This window comes from Ornithodoros turicata, chromosome 1 (genome assembly GCF_037126465.1).
Source record: "Ornithodoros turicata isolate Travis chromosome 1, ASM3712646v1, whole genome shotgun sequence".
In the NCBI taxonomy this organism is placed as follows: domain Eukaryota; kingdom Metazoa; phylum Arthropoda; class Arachnida; order Ixodida; family Argasidae; genus Ornithodoros; species Ornithodoros turicata.
In genome coordinates, this window is record NC_088201.1 from 30,999,128 (window position 1) to 31,017,011 (window position 17,884).

Sequence of the window (17,884 nt, forward strand, 5' to 3'; positions counted from 1 at the left end):
CAGGTTCAAATATGGCGACGTCCACGGGAAAACGGTGTATAGAGAGTTTTAGTGTACCGTACGCTATCGCCTTTGCGCACACAAGGGATAGCGTTGGTGGTTCTGCGCACGCGCAAACCATAAAGACAGCTTCGCGCAGTGCGCAGAACTACCACGCTATCCCTTACGTGCGCAAACGGGATAGCGTACGATGCACAAAAACTCAGTAATGGCGAGCGACGCTGTTACGGCCTGGTATCACAACCTGATAGGGCGGGGGTGCCGGCACCAGACAAAACAGCAAAACTCTCGTCATTTGCTTTCATGCATCGCCGCAGAACGCCGCCTCAAGTGGCAGAGGAGGCTGTCAGCGCGCTCGCGTGTTCCCTTTCATAAAGCTTACAATAGTACGTACGTTACAGGTCGTGAGTCCGATAAGCTGTAGTTCATTGGAATGTTTAATCACGCATGTGCGTTGGACTTGTCGGTGGAGGGTCGTGGAAGAATAGAATATCAGAAACCTATATGTTGAATCACGCATATCTGTTGGACTTAAACGTGTTGGTGATGGGCCAAAGGAAACCCGTCTCAGTTTCGTTGTACAGGGGACATGATATGCACGTACGTTACAGGCCGTCAGTCCGATAAGCTGTAGCTTATTGGAATGTTTAATCACGCATGTGCGTTGGACATGTCGGTGGTGGGCCGTGGCATAGAAACCCATACCAGAAACCTATATGTTGAATCACGCATATCTGTTGGATTCGGACGTCTTGGTGACGGGCCAAAAGGAACCCATCTAAGTTTCGTTGTAGAGGGGACATGATGTGTACGTACGTTACAGGTCGTGAGTCTGATAAGCTGTAGCTCATTTGAAGGTTTAGTCACGCGTACTTCTTGTACTTATCGGTAGTGGGCCGTGCAAGAATAGAAACCCAGTTCATTTTAATTGTACATGGGGCACGATTTGTACATACGTTACATATCGTAATTCCGATAAGCTGTAGCTCATTGGAATGTTTAATCTCGCATATTTGTTGTACTCGTTGATGGTGCGCCGTAAAAGAATAGAAACCCAGCTAATTTTCTTTGTGCGTGGGACATGTGTACAGACGTTACACTTCGTAACTATGGTCCGCTGCAGCTCATTCGGATGTTTTTTGAACGCATAATTGTTGTTGTTGGGCTATGCAAGAATAGAAAGCCAGCTGTGTTCTTTGTACACGTGACATGACGGAACATACTTAAAATTAGCAGCTGTTGCCAGCCCGTGAGCTCTGGTTGTCTTCAAAAGTTGGGAAAAGACCGGTAGGTTACAAATTTTAAACGTTTTACCGCGGCACAGGATGTGTATGCTTCTGACTTCAACCCACATTACCCACCGCCCTGCCATGCTTCCTTGGCTTTAACCCCGCAGCACATATGCCTAAGCTAGAAGAAATCAAAATGCAGAGCCCAGAAACGACCTCATTAGAAAAATTTATTATTCAAGATATCGCCATCAGACCACGCTATTTGGAGCCTCGGAGAGTAAAAGAAATATCGGGACACAGAGGAATTCATTTCCAACTTGAGGGGATTTCAGACTTCCCTCGGTGAATCCTAAAGCAGTGTGCATGAGTTGAGCCAAATGAGGAGTGCAACAGTCACAAAGAAAAGTGGGGCCTTTACAACAGGTAAAAACAAAGTAGACACCAACAATTGCAAAGAGGAAGTACACATAGGTGCAGTCACCATCAAACAGTCCACACTCACTTGTCGCCATGGTTTGAGGGCGACTGTTCGTGTGAACAAATCACCATTCAACAATCCGCTCAAATCAACGGAAGTGCATTACAATGGTCAATATTGATTCAACCATTGAGGTTTTCCTTAATACGTGTGAGGTTTTGAATCATCCGCACCACGCATCACTTCCATGGTACCAAGTTTTACAACTCTTGTGGGTAGGAATATAGTGAATCACGAATAAGGTCGGCGTCGCGTTCTTCGTCAAACCCAATTTACAATTTCTGTGTTGCACACTTTGTTTAGCTGACATTGTTTTTGAATCTTATGGTGCTACATAACCTGGCGATACGTCCGCACGTAGCAGTTTTCTGCACGCGCGTACTGCGGGCGTTTTCTAAGTGAAGGACTATAAACACACTTTCTGGTGAATAGAATACTTGAATTGTCAACTTTTGCTGTAAAATTGTTGATTATACGTATAAGCTACATTAACTCGCTCAAGTGGCAGGAGATGTTTTGTGAACAGATATTACATAACCAATGGAATAACTTTGCAATGGAACAACTTTGAATAAACACATTTGGAAATAGGCTCTAAAATCACAGCATTCAGGTGACCAAGTTCTCGATATAAAATGTCGACTCAGAGCACACTACAGCTCTAAATCCTGCACTAATAAACCTCATAAAAAAGAACTATTTTTTTGCTGACTAGAGAGAGGCACTAACGGTGCGGTGTTTGTCTGGACAGGCTGAGCTCGTAAACATTCTAGAAAATGCCAAGTTACATTCTGAGTGGTCATGTCGGACTAAAAGTGGAGACTATATATATATAATATATATATATAGTTTGCTCATGCGTGATAAGCGGACATACAAACTGTGGTGCAGCCAGGAAACTTCCGCTTTTCACATATGTATGTATTACCACTGTTCCAGCCACTTTTCCTTCTACATATGTGTTCATCACCAATCATTGTGTATCAGTATCATATCCCTTTAAGAATCTTATGAAACCTCACACATCCGTAGTATACTACAAAACTCAGACATTCAAATCTGTTGTTAACTGAAGGTCTTCAAAGCCTTAGACATCTCACTCATGCATCCAGTGGCTTGCGTTGATCCGTTCGACCGCATACAGTACCGTAAAGTACCATATTTGGGGAAGACGATGGCTGAAACAAATTGGCTGAGTTCATCGAACAACAAACCTACGTCCCACAAGAAAAGGATGATGAGCTCTGTACACATTTTTTCCGCCTTACAAATCACCAACCCAACTGTTGTAGATTAAGTGTCGACTCAATTACAGTACGTTAATTCTGTGGTCGCCCAAGAATCACGATGAAAGAGTTAACAGCTTAAAAGATCATAGTATTCGGAGCCGGTTCCGTTTAAGACTGTTGTTGAAATATGAATGACATTTGAGTGCATGCAATGCTAGGGCCCACAGCGAAAGAATACATAATCAGGGATTTCTGAAATGTCAGCTCATTTAAATAGGGGATGAAATTTAAAAGTGGGGTCAAATCACACGATGTACGGTGTTCTTAGTCAAGCGCGCGTACTTCAGCTATTTGGAAAACGTCGCGCAGAAAGGACATGAAGGAAGATTTCAATAAGCCACGTTAAATGCATTAGTTCTGAAAAATAAAATCACTCAAAGTTCGTGCAAGGGGCAACACGGGTCAATTCTAGAAATACTCGAGGTGAGCTACAACGCAGATATCGTTACTCCAAATTCACCACACTACCTATCACTGATGAAATCGAAAAACAACTTCGGATCGAAATCATTCGAAGCATCCAGCCATTCAAGCCACTTCGTGCGGGGGATCGCTCAATATAAGTCACACTCTGTATAACAACAGACGCCATACTGAGGGAAGGAAATGCATTGGACATGATGCGGAAACAACCCCCGAATATTTCGAACGCTTTTTCAAAGAGCACCGAAAAACGGCGCGTGTGCCTCTTGCTTCACACGATGTGGAAGAAGTGCCGGGAATCCCGGCGACAAGCCAAGCGAATACTTCGTCGAACAACTGTAGAAAAAAGAAAAAGAAAGAGCGGATAGGGACGTAGCCGACGCCCCAACATGATGAATGGCGCTCTATTCATGCCAGGTGTCATGAAGTCTCCTGGGACTACGTGAGAAGCTTGAAGAACATGATTGCCAGACTGATGTTGATGAACAAGACGAGCATTACCAGCTGCTGCTTCGACAGCCAATCCTGCGTAAAGTCAACGCGGATCACCTCAAATTAGATTCGCGCAAGTGAACGTATATTCAAACGGCTATTATACAAGTATATTGCGAACAGCGAGGCAGGACAATAGTGACAGGGCGCAACAAAAACAACTTTATATTATGATAATGATTTGGGAGTTTCATCGCCAGGGGCGATACACTACCCCATGTCAGGGCGCAAAATGGACTCATTCAATCGAAATCAGCACTTTCTTCCACCTAATAATATAGTAACTGAACAAGGCCTGCCGCTTCCAACATCGCAGCCCTGTCTTGGCCGACCTCTTCCAAATCACCTATAAACAAACAATGAATGCACTCGCGATTGTTTAGTACAGCTCGCATCAGAGTTAACTTGAACGACATTCCCGCATGCGAACCTTGGTGGTGCTTAGTAGAAATAACGGCGGAGGGTGTTTTGGTCATCTATGTACAGTATGTACAGTTCGAGGGCTGGTGGCGCTGTCAGGGTGGATCTCTTCCCGCTTCGCAGGCTGGAGCGGTGTTCAAGTTAACTTTGACACGAGTCGTACAGGGCGACGAGGGCAATCACTTGGAAAATAAGCTGATCAGGGATAATACTCTATCCCAGAATATTAGAAGCAGACTTTATCCCGTATACTAACCTTGACATCGGGATTGAAGACATAAAGCAGTGGATTTGCCCTCATCCTCTCTGCCTGCTCATGCAATCGCCGCAGCTCGTCTCTCCGCTGGGAGCTGAGAGCCGCGACTTCCTCCCGTGACATCACAGGTTCTTTCGTGTTCACCACAGCGTCAGCTATGTTAGGAAGGCTCTTTTTTCGTTTCAGAGGTTGAGATTCGTTGGGTACCAACAGTTTGTCCTTCTTTCGCGGATTCACGTATAAAGAGGACGTCCGTTGGGGAACTTCGACCGCAGGCATATTTGGCAACGTCGATCTCCTACCAGAAGAAGGCCTAAGCAAAGGCATCATGTGGGGCGAGTCAGCACAAAAGTAACGTATGTACTACCACAACATGTCATACCTTGTAGGTGAAGAGTCTCCATCCATGGACTCCGATACCCCTGAGTCTGGGGTGCAGTCGGCGCCGTAGAAGGATGTTAGGTCAGGAGCCTTCTGTGGGGATATAACGCGTGGCACTGGAGATGCCCTCGCTCTAGAGGGAGGTCGCGATGGAGTCCTATCTCTGCGGTACTGGTCAAAGTGATCGTTCATGGCTTGTTGGAAGGAGTATGGATCGCGGTAAGTAGACCTTGAACCGCCAGCACTGGCACCTCGCAGTGAACCATGCGGGGTACGTGGAGGCGGCTCTGGGGCTCCAGGAACCTGTCATGCAAATTATGTATCTATAAAATTTTACGTGCTCTCGTACTAAATGTGGAACCATTTCACTAACACCATCAATCCTGGAAAAGAAACGGACAGCACGAATGGCACAGATAAGATGAAAGATGATGAAAGATGGAAGTCACTGAAAAGGTTAGACAGCTGTAGGACTCGAACCCATAACTTCTGGATTACCGGGCGAGGGCTCCACCAATTGAGCTAAGCTAACACACCTCCCCAGTGACTTCCAAGGGCGCGTCAACGGAAAGGACTGGGCTGGAACACATAATATGTGTTCCAGCCTGTGTAATATGTGTTCCAACATCAGAACATCAATTGTCTCATGTTCATCTGATGCTGCTCGCGTCGATCCCGTCGTCTGATTGTGTGTATGAGTGAGAAAAAATGTAAGAGTGAAAGGGGGATGAGTGAGAGAAAGTGGTTGGTTTGTCCTTTCCGTTGACGCACCCTTGGAAGGCACTGGGGAGGTATGTTAGCTTAGCTCAATTGGTGGAGCCCTGGACCGGTAATCCAGAAGATGTGGGTTCGAGTCCTACAGCTGGCTAACCTTTTCAGTGACTTCCATCTTTCATCATTAATTTCTTAGGCATTTGAGGCTTTGTATGTATTTGTCCTTTCTTTATGTGTTCCAGTCTCAGAACATCAATTGTCTCAGGTAAAGATAAGTTTTGCAGATATAGGTTGTAACTTCCAAGACGGCAAATGATCATGCTGAACACAGATTTTCCATGTGTTAGTAGAAGCTCATTCAGATACACATCCTCATAGAGCACTGTGCCACCAGCCCATCACCAGCCCAGTGCCGTGGAGTGTACTATCTTTCATAATCAGATAAATGTCAGAGTTAGATTACAAAAATGCGCGGTGCCTGGCTTACAAGTTACAACCTTAAAGCCTGCAACCATATATTCCATTTTGTGCTGCACTGGAAAATGCGTTGTATCTTCACTTGTTCTCTTCCTCCCGTCTCAAGCAATGCGGCCTTGAGGCACCCAACCTCGTTCGTGTCTTAATTACCTGGGGCATGTCGTCTTCGTGCTGTTCCTGAGATGTAGGCAAGCTCTGCGGCGGAAGAGGAGGTTTGGAGGCTACTTGGATAGAATTTGGATTGTTGCGATATATTTGCTGATTATGTAGTGGTGGGTTCGTTGAGTATTGTTGCGTTAATTGTTGCTGCACCTGAAGCGGTTGCTGATTTTGCAGCGCTTGCTGTGATTGTTGCTGCTGCTGCTGCAGTTGCTGCAGCTGTTGGTGCTGCTGAAGCTGCTGCTGGGCTTTGCTCAGCGCGTTCAAAAGATGATGTTGATCCGCGTCTAATTGTGGCGCTGTCAGTTCCTGTGCCCTGGGGGCCTGAAAGTAGGACCTTCTGCGCTGAGGTGTAGCCGCTCCACTCACACGAAGTTTTGCGTGGTCGACCCCTTCACCCAGTGTGACTGTAAAAATGAAAAACATTACGCGAATTGTTATCCCGTTAAAAGTTATGACTATTTTACGAAGTAGCTTACGGGGGCAATGAGAAGGAAAAGGAACCCGGGACGAGAAGGTTCCTTCTCCTTCACCTTGTACCAGTTCACCTGCGCCCTTGCTCTTCTACCGTAGAGGTAAGGAGTTGTGTATGACCCCTCATGGATCACCTAAGTCATGTATCGTACAGCTGCTCAGTCGCAACAAGGTGTGTCAGCTCTCACAGCATCGATAACAAGAGCGTATCAATTCAGTGTAATTAAATATCGGGAAAGAACACACTTGCTACACAACACAGAGCTCGCTACAGAACCACCGGCGACACAGCATTCAGCTGTGTGAATCATCTTACTACCTATACAGCTAGCAGCTTACTATCAGCAGCAGCGAACCAAAGACAAACATACTACTCAAGCAGCACAATATACCGAAAGTTCATGTGCATGGTGGTGGACGATAGACATGGACATCTATTTATGTACAGAGCTGCGCAGACTCCAGTCCACCACTATGCACTCTTACTTCCAGCGTATTGTGCTGCTTGAGCACAGAATGAAACTTTCCAATAACCTGAACTCAGCGAAAGAAAGTAAAAGCGAACGATGATAGAATGCGATCGCTTTCATACGAGCCGGCTGGCGCTCCGAAGAACCCTGGACAAAACCGATAGAAGACATGTTGATGTTGTGAAAGTACTGGGTGCCTGCTCTCCATTGACGGACTGGGCGACGTTCACTTACATTTTAATAAACGTCGTACACAATAAGTCATCGTTTTAACGTCTTACTAGCTATGTGCTTTTACATAATCGACCTGCACTGTTAAAAGAACTTCACTGCATAGGAGGCTCCTAGTCATAGCCAACCATCATCCCGAATCACATCGTTCTCTCCCCTCCCCAGAGTTGTTGAAAACGGGAGACGCTTGCGACAGTTAACATAACTGCATGAGTATAACAAAAAGGTTTGCGTCTCCCTTTTTCAAGAAATCAGGAATCACAACGATGCCATTCGGGATGATGGTTGGTTAGGAACCTGCTATCGGTGAAGTCCTCTTTTATTACGAAAACAAACTCGCAACCTCGTGCGTTTTCTTCAAGAAACAGGCCTCGCGGAAACACCGCTCTAGTGCACCTCCGTCCCATCAGTATCGTTCATCCTGCCTATGCCTCACTTTGAAGTCATCAACTCTCTTGTGTTTTTTTTTTTTGTTTTCTTGTGTGTTTTGCTATAGTCGTGACGATGCCCACCCGTGTGCGGCCAACAACGGCAAGCTACTTCGACATCCCCCCCCCTCTTTTATGAGTGTGGAGTGGCCAGTCTTGCGCTAAATATGGCCTACACTGTCAGAATAGAGGTGGTGGTGGTGGGTAGTGGTGATGACGAACCACACCGACGACGATTGAACATCACCACATAGCACACTCCTAGCCAACCATCATCCCGAACGACATCGTTCTCTCCCCCAAGTTGTTGAAAACGGGAGGCGTACGCCTTTTTGTGGCAATTAACATAACTGCATGAGTGTAACAAAAAATGCGTCTCCCGTTTTCAACAAATCAAGGGAGACACCGATGTCATTCGGGATGATGGTTGGCTAGGAGCCTGCCCTGCGGTGAAATTCTGTTTTAACAGCGTGCAGTGTGCTTACGCTAAATAGGGCCTACACTGGTCCAAGCTTCATCTTTTGCCTCACGGGTTATGCCTCAGTTGGATGGGTACGAAATGATATAAATACAAAATAAACGAGACGTGGACAACAGAAGTAGGAGTATTAAGTAAAAAAAAAAGGATTTATTATGAATTAAACTAGTTAATTGAAAAGCGCTAAAGGAAATTTACATTCAGTCTACGTTGCGGCGGAGGCTCCGCCTTCGTCAGGACAAAAGTATTAAGTGGCACTGTGCTCCTTCACCCTCTCACATCGGGAGTGAAGGAAAGACGCGTCGCTGGAGATGCGCAATGAACAAAATATAAATAAAAATGAATTTTTTGCGGACGATCTATCGGACGGATTTTTGTTCTGAGAACGGTAACCGTATCACGTGACCGACGGGACCAGATGTTCTCATTGGGACAACTTCGTAGCTTTTATAATTAAAAAAGTTAATTATTGAAAGTTAATTAGGACATTGCCTTAGGTGTTTCCTGGTGCCCTCTTAATGAGTGCCCTTCACCATATGTTATATTGCAACTGACTTAGTCTCGAAAAAAGTGATATATATATATTTTTTTAAATCTGTTCGCATTTAGCAGGGACACCCTAGACTGCATTAATGCGCTTACACAATTCATACGCAGAAGAGTTTGCACACATGCTCAGCACAAATTCGTGATTTGCGGATCGTACGTAAAGGCCGAACCGCACACGTTGCGTAAGACGTGATTTGCATAGAGGGTATGTGCTATGTTTAGAGCACAGGACGACCCCAGGTTCCGCTGTGCGGCCCGCACTCTCAAGATCGTTGTGTGCTGCTTTTGACGGCTCATACGTGCATAAAGCGCGTACTGGGCAAGCATTGTTGCCTTGAGTTGTAATCCATCTGTTGCTGATCGATCCATGGATGCTGATAACTGCTCCGCCACATATACGCCCACTCTTTTACTTGAGTATTTACGCTTTCAACTCGAGCTTTACAGTGACCACTTAATTTGCTTTCACACAAAAAGCGTACACAGCGCTGCATTCACTCTCTACCGATGAGTAATGTACAGTACATGAATAATCAGCAGGGATCTAGGATTCCGCTTGTTGCGGAACCCTAGATCCCTGCTGATTACTCATGTACGTTTGTTGGGGAACACGTGGAAAGTGCGGGTTTTGAGTTTGGTCGCGGACAAACACGGATTTGGCACTTCGAAACGGAAATTCACAAACTTTATTTTTTGGGTGGTGAAATACGAATTTTGTTTCGCCTTGCGGAAGAAAACAGTGCTACCCACTTCGCCTTGACTTTTAGACCATTCCTTCGCTACAGCAGCCAATCGTAATCTCTCGAGAGAACAAAAGCATATTCTTTCGAATGTGTGCAAAACCCTTATAGAGAAGTAAAACAACCCGTACTTTTTCGGGCTGTCCTCATTCCACACACTCGCGTGCGATCTCAAATCCCGATAACCATGCTTCAAATCCCAGTTTCCGAGTCGGCAGACATAGAGCAGAGATTCAGCAAACTGGGAATTTTGTTCCGCTCCCAACGACTCAAGGGGGAACAATATTGCATTGCAGACACTGTTACACTTCGATACGAATTATCCGAACACAAGAGCGCAACATTGTTCTGCTTCATGAGTTCGTGTGTCACTTCGGGGCGCAAGTAACGGGGTGTACGAAGCCTAAAAATGCGTAATCTGACCAGATAGGAGCTAGATTTTATTGGAAGTATAACGTGTTTGTAACGTTTCGACGTTACCACTCACAAGATTTACGACAAGGACGAGATGCCGGCGCGGACCCAGTATGATGTGTATTTTTTCTCCCGGAAGAGCCCGGATTTCCCAATATTTTATCACGGAATTGCAACATTTTCGCCGCTGAAAGCTAGGATTCCTGGTAATCAGATTAAAATCGCTCATCACTGTTCCGTCTCTGTTCACAGGTTCCCGGTTCCCCGTCACGCTATAGGGAAAGGTCAGTATATCTCGGACAAGCCAGGCGGAGGGAGTAGCTATCTTTAGCTAAAGCAGGTGCTAAGTTACATAACTACGAGCCCATTTGTTGACGTACGGCAGCCTGTTAAGCCACGTGCGCAAGGCTCATTCTCAACAAACAGGGAAGATAGGGCTATTAATGTAAATGTTTGAACAGAAACGGAAAGCACGCATGAATCGTGATTCCCATGACGAATTGAACCGTGTGTACTGCACTGACCCGTGCTATTACAGTCGGCATAAAAGTTCCTCGCAGATATGGTTAAAATGGTGAATGGTAGAGAATCTCTTGCAGGGTTCAACGTGCTGTCTGTTTCCTAATTGCAAAAGCTTCTATTGAACTATGTCCACGCGTTATATCGCTGTTTAAGTTATTTATCTGGCTGTCCAAGTGTGGCTTCCTTGGTTTGATACGATTCATAGTTTGGATTTTTTTCTCTAAACGAGAATTACTCAAAAAGTGACGCACTGGCTCTCAAGCGCGTGTGTATTCGGAGAAATACCTTTCTTGTCAATAGAGAGTTCACTTCAGCAGCGTACATAAGACGAGAACGGTGAAGAGATATCTACAAAGGGATCAATATTTGCTTGGTCAGCCCTTGGACTTGATCACAGCCGCACATCCCTTAGGCCACAATTCCATCCATTCCCATCGATACGAGGCTGTGACAAGAGCCTCACTCAGCTTACGTTTTGTTGTGGCCTTCTTTGAGATCTCTCGAAACCAAAGTTTGCGCCACAAATGTTCTTGCCATAGATGTCCTATCCGTGAGTTCGGCAGGGACATGCTGTCTACATCGTGTTTACACCAACTCGCTTGCATACTATCATTTTATGCTCAACAAATCTTCTATTGGGTTAACATTAGGGGGCTGTCCAGGACAGTTCAGCAACCTAATGTTACGCGAAGTGAAACAATGTTTGACGTCTTTTGTTATATATATATATATATATATATGTGTGTGTGTGTGTGTGTGTGTGTGTGTGTGACATGGTTCATTACATCTTGAAAGACGATATTGTCGTCCTAAAACATTTCTTTCGCGAAAGGAAGCATTCCTGTTTCGAGTGTTGCGATGTACTTCGCCGCGTTCATTACTCCTTTTACAGTCTCAAGACATCCAGCACCAGCGGCCGACATGTGTCCCCAGACCATGACTATTACCGAATGCTTCAGTCACTGTTAGACACCCTCTTCGTGCGGAATAGTCACACAGGTTGTTTCGCTTGATCGCCGTAAAAGCAGAACTGACTTTCTTCACTAAATTTCATTTACTACCACTGTTCAATGGTCCCGGATTGATGCCCCTTTGCCCAGCACCCGGCGCACCCTTCGAGGATTTGTCGTTTTTTTTCCTCGCATTCTATTCATTGAGACGAATATTCTGGCGACTGACAGTTGTTGGCATACTCGCAAAAACCCAAGTTTGTCGACCATTTGGGGACAAAGCCAGAGATGTCAAGTGACGATTGTTCAGGCACGCGAGACTCGGTCTTGACGCGATGAAGTCTTCCTCGGCTTTTCAGCTCTTACTTCGTAGCTCTCAGAAAAGGTAAAGGGAAGTTTCCTTCATTTTACAGGAGTATAAAGGCCGAGCTACAGCCATCGTCTAAACGAGATTGAGCGTAAATCGTTTCACGATCTGCATGAGCCGCTGTAGAGTTGCTAATTCGGTCGCCAAAGAAAAGAACACCGTACAAGGTACATTTTGGCAAGCACTGGTGCAAAGACTAACCTTTAGATACAGGATGCTTACTCTAAATTTGTACATCCAATCCGCTACGAATGCAAACAAACAAACAAAACTTTCCTTCCACAGGTAATTTTGCACCTTTAAAGGATCGCGACCACTTTCATTGGTGACATGTTTGAAAAGGGAATTGATTATTTTTTCCTTTTGCATAAAATGTAAATCTGTGGACGTGAGGGAGGTTCGGAATGCACGACCGTTCTTCTCTATCACTACTCAAATGCAACTCGAAAAACTTGACGTAAAAGTTTTCCAATCGTATATGATTGTGTCCCGACCCAAAACACTGCGAAGCATTTTGACCTTGATACAGTACAGATTATACATAAGATGCTTGAAACTCGTTTCAATTGCTATCAAGTGGACCTCGAACCGCGACGTACTAATTACATTCCCGAGAGTTTACTCGTCGTATGGATGCGGTACAGCCGTCACGACAACGACGTAAATACGGTTGACTCCACTATATTGCAACGCGGTGAACTAACGAGGCGCCCACAACAATTTTCTCGCGACTAAGCACACAATAAATAACTCTATCGTCACGCGAGCTTCGTTGAAACGATTCCTCAGCAATTAATAAGTGAACGATGCGTTCACTGATTTAACTACTTACACTTACATGCGTTAAACTTCCAGTACCGAAGCGCGTATTATTCGTACTGGAAACACAGAATGCAACGGAATAATCGCTGTTGGATTCTTACTCACCGCGCAACGCAGATTCAACTCCATCACATCACGTCCAGGCAGGTTCACCGTGGGCTAAGAAAGGGAGCCCGCGGATAGATTTAGAAGACATCGTGTGGCGCCCCGCGTGTGGGGGCCGGAGAAAAACAGTAAGAGTCCGGGGAAGAGCAGCAATGAAGTCACCGAGGAGGACATTCCAAGGTAAGAGCAGTGTGTGGTGACTTGCCAAGACTGCACAGACGTCGCTGACAATGCCAGATGTGCCATTCAAAGAGCGCACTCTGATGAATACGACGTCCTGTGGATGCTCAAACCCTCAGTGGTCATTACGAGCTCCATTTTTGAACGCAGCAACGTGATAAAACAGTGTTCCTATGGTAGGGTACCGATGGCATTACAGGCATGAAATTGCAGAAAAAGGTCACATTTTCAGTTGCGTTAGTGTTCGACAGGGGAAAATCACTAATGTAACAGATAAGATAGCATAAACGCAATCATAGGGACGGATACCTAATGCAACTTCGTTCTAAAAGTTACGCTTCTTCTTTGTAAACGTTCCAAGCAAATTCTGGGATTCTAAATGTTGCTATGCAAGTTACTAACCCAACGAAAAAATTGCAAGGTGTGTCCCGAGGTTAACTTAATGCTAAACGAAGAAAAAAATATATAGTCGTGATTTTGGCGCCAAGAGCGTATACGTGTCGGCGGCAGTACTGCGTGCATCGAGGACCAGGGAACGCGCTCACATCCTCGTATGAAGTATCTTGGGACGCGCGGCAGATATCATCGAGTAGAACGGCTAGGGAACGCCGGGAACAAAGTCGAGACCACTTCCAGCCGTTCAATTTGTACCGCATCTGTACGGAGACCACTTTCTCCAGTCTTTCTGGCATACAGCAGGGATCCGCTTTCACTTCCTCCTGTATTCCAGGCCGCCTCCACTTGACCGGCACCGTTACATGTTGTGCATTATCTTCTCCATACCCAGTTTCATCTTTATTGCAAACTTCCTTCATTCAAAGTCATCCCCTTAAACCTTTTTATGATCGTGTAACGCTAGTCTCTCACTGAACCTCCAGTGACGGCCCGCTTTGACCGACCACCTTACCCAATAACATTACAAACATAAATCGTACAGCCGCGCTCCATTCCAACGTCTGTGGTGCAGACAATTTGCAATAAGCTTGGGGTCTCCCCGTACAGTGCTCTCTCGCCACACCTGCTGACACGATTCAAATCAGATTATCCAGTCACTTTTGGGGTACAAGATCTCACTCCCACACCAGCCCTCTAAGCAACTCCTGAACATTCCTTGCAGGTGAGTGAAGACGCGCCGTCCAACGAAGGTGAGTGAAGATTGCGTTCTAGGCGTTCCACGCATGTCCAACTGGATTGAGATGCGGGGAACACACTGAGCATACAAAGCCACGGATATCCTCACGTGGCGTTATGCAGGACCTCTAATGAAAGGCGTCGTCCCCCCTGAACAGAAATTCAGGACTGTATTCTCCCCCGGAAAAGTGCCATATGGTGTGGGAGGCTGGCCCGTTACAGTGTCTCAGTCGAAGACGTGCAGGGGCGTATGAAGCTGGCCATCACACCTCCAACTCTATACCAGATGCATTCAAGAATGTTGGAAGGATTGAAATGCTGCCGGGTTCTTTCCACATTCGTTTTCCACACGCATACCATGGTGCTGCAAACGCCTACACGGCTCGATGCATGTGTTCTCGTGGCCGCTGCCAGGTTCATGGACATGTTCCCTGCTGCGCTCGTTCTCTTAAATCCTAGCGTTTAGCCAGAGAAGTCGGTCCTCCCGCTGTGTCGCTTATCGTAGACGTTGTTGTACAAAGCGTTCGACGGACATTTTCTTTCTTCTTCCTCTTGCAGCAGTCTTCGCAGCCTAGAGACAACGCTCGTTGCAATGTTTAGCGAGTGAGACATCCTCAGTTGGTGAGTGGCCTGCCTCAAGACTCCCAATAACTCTACCTCTTGCGCCATGGATAAAACATATAAACGCACAATATGATCTTTGAAGCACGGGCGTCAGTGGGATTTATTTATTAACGCAGAATGCGTTCTACAAATAGGCAGAGAAGTCAAAGAAAGCGTGTGCTCGTTCCTCCGTCCTTGACAGTCTCCTGTGAAGCGTGCTTTCACTGCAATGGCTTAGTCTAGGCTGGAGAAGCCACCGTATGTCTCCCGGCACTCTTACAGAGCGAACGTGATGTTGCCGCGCTATTGTAATACAGTGTTATGGCAGTGAAGGGGGGGGGGGGGGGCATTTTTGCTTGGGTAGACGAAGCCGAAGTTCTTCATCAGTGTACACAAGACGATAGAAAAATAGAGGACAATTATTATCGCTTCAGACAGCACTGTCTACGACAAATAAAGTACGTATACAGCGGAGATCCAAATGCAAACCGGAAGGGATTGTGGGCGAAATTACATGCGTCTATTCCAGCAGACAGCTATTAGTGTCCCGTTTCCCGGGATCGCGGCGTCGGTGTCGTCCGCAGCATGTAAAAACCATGAACGAAGAAGTTCGATTACCTTCGCTTATGGTGCCCCAGAACGTTCTAGCGCACCATAAACGAAGATACCTTGGGGGAGAACCAATCACAAGCTGTCACATCACCAATATCACAACCCGCTTTCTGCAAGGCCACTCAACCTGTGATAGCAAGTAAGCCCGTGCGACGCCAGGATCACAACGTGCATGCCGCCGAAGCGGAGGCAAAGAGGCGTTAGAGGCAAGCGAAAGCCGAAGGAGCCCCGAAGGGCTTCACTAGGCACATTAAGGGAGAACCCATTTGGGCACAGTTGCTCAGTCTGCGATCGCTTGTGGTTCAAGAATGATCTCACAGCGCAGCTGTTGACTTGCCATGCCCTGTTTCGACTGAAATTTCCAACTGCCGACCTTAGCACCTTCTGCTTGTGTAACATGTACATCGTGTCTCCAGTCGGTCTTGCAGGGAGCAAGTGTCTCACCTATCTACGTCCAACGGATACAGGTACCCGGTGAAAGTGCCCTATCTCCCGCCGTTGAAAAGGGAGGGAGGGACTTGTATCACCTCGCATTCCATTCATGCCAATCAGGCGCTTGATGCACGCTTGATGCACCGGTATACAAAAAGCGTTCATCATGTTGGAACTAGCTACCAGAACAGAGGCCGTAACACCTCGAGAAAGACCTGCATTGATATGGTCTTCCATAACAGAGACCTCGTCCAGAATACCGACGACATCACCACTCACTTCACAGATCACAAGGCAGTACTCATCATCTAAAGTAGTTGTGCACACATCAGCAATAAAAGTGTCAGCATTCACCCACAAGAGCTGTCGCGTTACACAATCCCGTTACACAAATTCCCGTTACACAACCGTAACCATTCTGTGATTTTTATTATTATTATTTTTTCAACATAATCACCCTAGATGTTAATGCGCTTGCGCCAGTGGTGAACTAAAGCGTGAAAACCATGTGAAAAGAATATTTCGAATCTGTGCGCAGCCAATCGTGACCGCATTCCTGACGTCATCGTCGTCTCGAAACTTTGTGCCACCAAGGTGTCCAAAATTGCGAAATTCTGAAGGTCGGGGAAATAAGCATGGAGCGGAAGACATTCAGTTCAGAGATCGTGGATGGCATCTCGTCGTCGTCCTGTAGCCATGCTAGAGATGTGCGGAGTGAGGGTATGCGTTGTCGTGCTGAAGTAAAACTTCATTGGTTAACAACCCTAGGTGTTTCCGGCGAGTTACAGGTTTCATGTGAGTACGTAGGTGCTCACACTAGGAGTCACCCGATACGAGTCAAAACGTTCCCTCCTTTGGTCTCGTAACCCTGTAGAAGCTGCTAACAAGCGTACACTCGCCTTTCTCGCAGGTCCGGTGTCAGCTGGCAGGGTACCCATCTTGAGGACGCCTCCAATGCTTCAGCTCCTCGTGGATGATGTGGCCATCGGCCATTTCTGCCACGATGAGCTGGAACTGTCTCCGGAGAAAAGACTCGGTGCGCCTGGTATGGACGAAGGGCGACACCCGTACTACTCACACTATCCTTGAAGTTGTTAGCCCACTTGTACACTTGCCTCTGAGACACGCATGACGAATCTCACTGCCATTCTACTGTCGATTTCCAGCGGCTCCACATCTTCTGCGGTGAGAAATCTGACGACTGAACGGCGCTCTTTCGTGTACACTTCCAAACGAGCACCCATAATTAATAGTTTCGTCACGCTGCTTTGAGGAAGGTGGCCAGACCTACTGGGTGCTCAAGCAGCTCCGTACTCCAGAGAGCACCGTACCAAGATACCATGTCGTTTTGCTAAACCTTCGATATTTGTTCACATCTTTAGGTATTCACTCAAATCACCCTCGTACTGACAGTGTGTTAGACAGGCTTGTCTTCACTTCCATCAACGAACTAGAATAATAGTAGTTCAAAATGGAGGCACTCACACGATGGCGCTGCCGCTGCGGACCTATATCTTAATGACAGTCTGATGGATTTCAGCAGCGCACACACTTCATTAGGCATATCAGAGCTTCAAAAAGCAAGTCGGCCTTGCAGTTGACTAACCTTACCCATATACTTTTCGAATAAACACATGTCCCCCCCTCACACACACACATAGACCACCGGAATACCTGAAAGGAGACGCATTTTCCAGAGATCAGTTATTGTAGTTGATAAGGAGCGGGCAAAACATTGTATTATAGTGCTATTTTCATAATACCTCGAAGTATTTGTAGTTTATAGTACGATATACTTATACGCGATTATATCTGTATATTTGTATCTAGAACGTGCATTCCGTCTAAGACCACCAAACGCCCAGGTTCCAACGCACTTTATCAGCACTTTCCGTTTGGTCACAAACAAGGCCCCCCACCTCACATTTCAACCGCAAGACTGTGGCCTCTCAGGGCGAGGGGCTATCGGATGTCCTTCTACTGATTTGTTCAAGATGAGTCACTCAGACGGGATTTTTGTTCAACGAAAAATTACGTCCGTGCACCACTGTAGGA

The 17,884-nt window shown here is 46.3% G+C and overlaps 1 protein-coding gene across 1 annotated transcript in view; it reads right to left on the minus strand.

The window, feature by feature from the left end:
* Nucleotides 1–1,442: 1,442 nt before the first annotated feature.
* The window catches only part of LOC135377861 (junctophilin-1-like), an 87,689-nt gene continuing 71,247 nt past the window's right edge, over nucleotides 1,443–17,884 (minus strand). The window contains exons 6-9 of the mRNA XM_064610575.1: nucleotides 6,313–6,728; nucleotides 4,973–5,274; nucleotides 4,591–4,903; nucleotides 1,443–3,947 (exon numbers count right to left, since the gene is read on the minus strand). Of these exons, the coding sequence (XP_064466645.1) occupies nucleotides 3,861–3,947; nucleotides 4,591–4,903; nucleotides 4,973–5,274; nucleotides 6,313–6,728 (1,118 nt within the window). The 3' untranslated portion in view covers nucleotides 1,443–3,860. The remainder of the gene's footprint in view (nucleotides 3,948–4,590; nucleotides 4,904–4,972; nucleotides 5,275–6,312; nucleotides 6,729–17,884) is intronic.